The following is a 5,467-nucleotide window of genomic DNA, read 5'->3' as shown; positions in this document are numbered from 1 at the left end:
ATACGGTCTATTTTTTAGCAAAAGCAGATACGGTCCATACGGAGATGTATATATATATATAAGAAACCGTAACCTACGTACAAAAAACATGAAGAAGAGAGGTCGCTTTTATTTTATTAATTTTTTCTTTTGAAATCTCTTATGATAGACCAAGTCTAGATAAGGAAATCTTTCCTACCTATAAATTCTACAGCCTTATCTCTCTCTCTCACACCTTGTGCTCCCCGTGAGGCTACACCGATATCTTCTCCATTTCTAACTTCTAAGCCACCCAACAAAACAAAACGAACAAGAAACCAAAAAAGAAAAACTGAAGCGCAGAAAAATCAACAAGCTAAGAGGGTGTGTGAGAGAGTGAGAGAGTGAGAGAGAGAGAGGAAGGAGGAGGTCATGAAAACGAGAAGAGGAGTGTGCTACAGTGTGGCGCCGGAGGAGCTCCGGCGAGGGAAGCGGCGCAAAGTGGACCAGTTCGAGGCCTTACCAGACGACCTAGTGGTCTCAATCTTTGCTAAACTCAGTGCCAGTGCTGATTCTCCTTCAGATTTGATCAGCCTCCTTCTAGTGTAGGTTCTTCAATCTTCATGCTCTTCTCTTTATACCCCTTTTCAGTTTAATATCGCAAGTATTTAAGGTTTTTTTTTTAACAAATTTCGTCTAACAACATTTGTGGAATATTACTAAAAAGCAAGGGCTGACATGAAAATTTCGAAATAAGATTTATGTCTGCCACTCCTTTTTTATTGTCATATTTGGTTGTTGTTGGACCTTTATTTTTTCAAAGATACATTACATGCGAATGTTGCGCTGTTACCATTGTTTCTTTTTCAGAGATTTCTTTCTTTATTTTCCTTTTATCTGTAAACAATGTTCTTTTAAATTCTTTTAAACAGGTAAATTTTTAAAATCACAATAATACAAATTTTTGGGCTTAGCATTCATTATACATTTATTTTGTTGTCCTTTTTTCTGGTATTTTTTCTACTTTTTTTTTTGCATCGAGTATTTCTTGAAATAGAGATAACAATTTTTAGTTTCCTTAACAGGTGCAAGAGATTTAATGGGCTAGTTATAGATCCATCAGTACTCTCGGTAGCATCCGAGAAGTGCCTCAGAATTCGTGCAAAGGAATGGTGTGAACCGGCACGTCGGTTTCTCAGGCGCTTTGTTGATGCTGGCAATGTGGAAGCTTGCTACATCCTTGGCATGGTATGCATATTTTGTAAATTTAGCCCTTCAATTTTTATTAGGTTTTGCTACTATGTGCGAAACAGTCAAGTTCTTTTGGTGTTGGTTCACCAAATGGAATTTTTTCCTTCCTAAAAGAAGCATTATATATGATTTGTCAACAAGGAACACTTGGGATTTGAATTAAAAATAAAAATTACAATGCAAATGTATATATACTTGGTTTTCCCTAAACTTATTTTTTTCCTTTCAGTAATTATCCGAAATGAATGGTCCAAAATGCATACTTCCTGTAGTGTTTTTGTTGAAAGAAATAAGTACTTATTCCCACCTTAAAAGAACTCTGAATTGAAATTAACTAAAATAGAAAATACACAATTGCAAATGCACAAAGAAGTAAACAGCATCCCTTTTTTGTCTAAACAGATCAAGTTCTATGCTCTAGGGAACCGCCCTATTGGTGCGGCATTAATGGCGCGAGCCGCAATGCGACGACATGCGGCTGCTCTGTATTCCCTGGCGGTGATACAATTTAATGGGAGCGGTGGGTCAAGGCATGACCGAGATTTGCGTGCTGGTTTTGCTCTCTGCTGCCGTGCTGCTGCCTGTGGAAGTCTCGATGCTCTACGTGAGCTTGCATATTGTCTCCAGGTAATTGGTCTGAAAATATTACTTTTGCGTGAATCATTTTGCATTCACATCAAATTTTATTCAACATTTATTTTTTGGGGCATAATGAATTCCAAATTAAAAAGGAACTTCATTGGAGAGGGAATCTTGTTTCAGTCTCCTGTTTTGCTATGGTGCAAAAGGCATTTGACTAAGTTAAGAAAAAGATCAATACTATAACTGTTGGACCCAAAGATATAAATAGTGTACTCTACTGTACCGAAATAAATATTACCTTTATTATGAGTAGACAAGTTTAGTTTTGTTTCGTTTTTCTCGTCTTTTTTAGCTTAAAAGAAAGCTAGTTATACGAAAAAATATGTTATTACAATAATAATTGAGGAGGGTTCAAATGCCTCCATTTTTTGTGCCTCCATCATGTCTCTATTTTTAAAAACTTTAATAACTCCAAAGTTAAGTCTTAAAATTCAAAATAAAACCGTTAGATATGAACTACATTTTATCTATGCACGTGTAAAAAAATTATGGCATTTCAACGTTGTTTTGGTTATCATCTTGAGCTTGTAAGAATGTATACTAATGTGGATGATTTCTAGACGTTGATTTTTCAATTTATTGATTCACATAAAAGCAAAATTGAAATGTGATAATTTTTTATGGGCACATAGATAAAATAACATAGATCGCATCTAACGGTTTTATTTTGAATTTTAAGTTTTCAACTTTGAGTTATTTAAGTTTTTAAAAATGGAGGCATTTGAACCCTCATAATAATTATTATCGGTCTGCTCTAAAAATGCCATATTTTATTATCGTAGGATGGATATGGCGTTAAGCGGTCTATTGTATCTGGCAGGCGCCTACTAATTGTAGCAGCCTCTCTTGAGCTGGAGTACCATTTGGTACCGGCAGCAGAAGAGCATGTTCATGCGGCGAACCAATTCCTATGCGAATGGTTCTTTACACAAAGGAACACACTGGAGGAAAAGGGGCTCAGGTTGTGCTCGCATGAGCAGTGTGGTCGTGCCGAGACACGGCTACATGAGTTTCGGCGGTGCTCAGTTTGTGGGCTGGTGAACTACTGCTCGAGGTCGTGTCAGGCTTTGCACTGGAGAAAGGTGCACAAGACCGAGTGCATGCCAGTAGAACAGTACCTAGACAATGCTGCTTTTGCTGGGCCTGGCTGACTGTTGTTTTCTATTTCAGGGTTCTCTCAGTTTTTTTTTTTTCTTTTGTTTTAGTGTTGCCTCATTTCTAGGTTGATTTTTGGTACTTTAGTTTTTTGTGAAAAGGATGTAGGTTGTTAGTTGTACATTATTTGCTGAAATAGTCTACTTGCCGCTTGAAAAGAGGAAAAACAGAAAGAAGGGAGATTTTTGTTTCTAAAAAATGACTTGACCGATGCAATTTATATCTGATAACCCTGTTTAAATTTTATCTGGTTCAAAATTTTGTACTGTTAGCAAATTTTGTTGAAAAAGAGAGTTCAAAAGCAACATCTCACATAGGTTTCATTAGCCGATCTATAACAAATTTTGTTGGCGCTTCATCCAATTTTTTGCTCTAGTTCCCTATATTTTTTTGGTAATTTCTAATTTTAATTGAAGTCGGCCACGCCATGAATTTTCACCGAATAAAATATGGCAATATTGCGGCAGTTTTCATACTATTATAATATTTAAAAACTGGAGGTGGTTATTTTAAAAGCGGCGTGGCGGGAAAAGCTGTTGGATTTGTTGGATCAATTTTAATTTTTTATTTCTCTCATCTCTTTTTGCATTTATTGAAAGTTTGTTTGTTTGTTTGTTCTCCGTCGTTTCTGGTTGTTTAGCAATTGCTGAAGCTACAGTTTCCCATAGTAACCGTAATCATTTATTAATTGCTACGCTCTGGTATAAAAATATCCATTTGTAAAAAAGGATCCAACAGCTATGTAATTTGATCTGACTGATACCTTCCATGAAAGAAACAAACACTAACCAATTTTAAAAAATAGACTATTCACTGAACTCATATGATATGGGGCAGGATAATACCAAATTTCATGTCCCAGTCAATTATTCAAAATTTAAAATTTCCGTATAATTTTTTTTTTATTTTCTTGTTTTCTGGTGTGAGGTAGGAAGAGCACGCAACATTAGTACATTGCGGGTGGTTGGAATGATGGAGCGTGCAAATCTCGTGACCGGAATAAATTATTAAAATTGTTGGAAATTTTTCACTGACAGCCCTAATCTTTCCAATATTTAAACTTTAACAGTGTCAGAACCAATTTTTCACTGTAGTAAGTAGACAAGTAGTGTAGTGCCCATTTCACAAGGTGACACGCCAAGATCATTTCCATTTCTTGTCTATTTAATTTTGTGGGGTCTTTTACAGTACACGTGGTGGACCAAATTAGACCAGACTTTGCGTTGGGGTTAAGCTTGGAGAAGAGCAGAGGAAATAGCTGGAATAAAGCGGTCCCTTATTCCCAGAAAAATACAAAAGAATAATAAAGAGAAAGGAAAATTGAATCTGTAAGAGGTCAGGTTCCAAGTAACATTGGAAAGCTTCAAATGTGTGCCCTACATTTTTGAAAGAACCAGATGTCATGCATCTTATCTTACAATATCACATATCTTATTCCATCTCAATCTAGTTTTTTTTTTTTTAATTTTCCATGACAAAACAGCTGTTGGTCGCTGTTTACCTATTTTTTGTCACATTAATTAATGCATAATAAAGGAGGATAGTTATTTAGGGAGACCGGAGACATAATTAATTATTTGAGGAAGTTTTTATTTTCGTAATCATAACAATATTTTACAGATAAATAAAAAATTATTTCATCAAAAAATAAGATCTTTTTTTATCATTTAAATTTCAAAATTTTTGTTAATCAATTTTGTCTCTCATTGCGGCCCGATTTTTTTTAATTATCACCCTAATAAATCGTAGTTAAATCATTACCACCCTAATTAGCATATTTCAAAACATACTACCCACGTCAATCTAGTCTGCGCATCAAATTGAGCTGGTGCGCAGACTGAGTTGGCGCACCAAATTGGCTACTACTGCCCAGTATACACATAAAAAATACCAATTTAGTGTGCCAACTCAGTCTGCGCACCAGCTCAATTTGATGTGCGGACTGAGTTGCTCAGTAGATGGTATGTTTTGAAATATGTTAATTAGAATGGAATTATTTAATTACCATTTTCGACATTGCGGCATAAGACACTTTTTTATGATATGTCTCTATATAATTAAAGCTTTAAGATATATAATATTATAATTGGAAGTCACTATCCTCAAATCTCATGAAATTTGTTTGGCATTACTCGGACACCACTATTACGTAAGAATAGTAACTTTGAAATTCAAACTCCATTTTTATTCAGATATATTAAAAAGAAAATTCTAGTTATTTTTTCAAATTTTATGTAAATCACATTAATATCATATATAGTGAGGATTGAAGCAAAATATATTATCAAATTGGTCGTAGGGCCAGAGCCCCCCCCCAAAAAAAAAATGAAATTTACATTTGTCTGGCAAATAAATTTTTAGCGCAATATTACAATTAAGGGATCGACTAACAGTCCCCTATCTCTCCCCCGCACTAAAAGACAAAAAAAATAGTTAAAACGTGCTAACTACCACCAAAGAG

At 35.1% G+C, this 5,467-nt stretch overlaps 1 protein-coding gene across 1 annotated transcript; it reads left to right on the top strand.

The window, feature by feature from the left end:
* The first annotated feature begins 201 nt into the window (after positions 1–201).
* Positions 202–3,250, top strand: LOC144552154 (F-box protein At1g67340-like). Its single transcript, XM_078300272.1, has 4 exons — positions 202–563; positions 1,044–1,206; positions 1,612–1,836; positions 2,634–3,250. Exons 1-4 carry the CDS (start codon positions 391–393, stop codon positions 3,000–3,002), a joined length of 930 nt encoding a protein of 309 aa, XP_078156398.1. The 5' UTR covers positions 202–390; the 3' UTR covers positions 3,003–3,250.
* Positions 3,251–5,467: the final 2,217 nt, after the last annotated feature.

Source organism: Carex rostrata, chromosome 3, assembly GCF_964058835.1.
Source record: "Carex rostrata chromosome 3, lpCarRost1.2, whole genome shotgun sequence".
Classification (NCBI taxonomy): Eukaryota; Viridiplantae; Streptophyta; class Magnoliopsida; order Poales; family Cyperaceae; genus Carex; species Carex rostrata.
The sequence above is the reverse complement of the archived record's forward strand: the minus strand, read 5'-3'. Positions and strand labels throughout refer to the sequence as shown.

Excerpts from the sequence above, each read along its gene's own strand:
- LOC144552154 (XM_078300272.1), top strand. The coding sequence starts at position 391 with ATGAAAACGAGAAGAGGAGTGTGCTACAGTGTGGCGCCGGAGGAGCTC. Across the intron at positions 564-1,043 it reads TTGATCAGCCTCCTTCTAGT|GTGCAAGAGATTTAATGGGC; the intron begins GTAGGTTCTTCA and ends TTTCCTTAACAG. Across the intron at positions 1,837-2,633 it reads AGCTTGCATATTGTCTCCAG|GATGGATATGGCGTTAAGCG; the intron begins GTAATTGGTCTG and ends TTATTATCGTAG.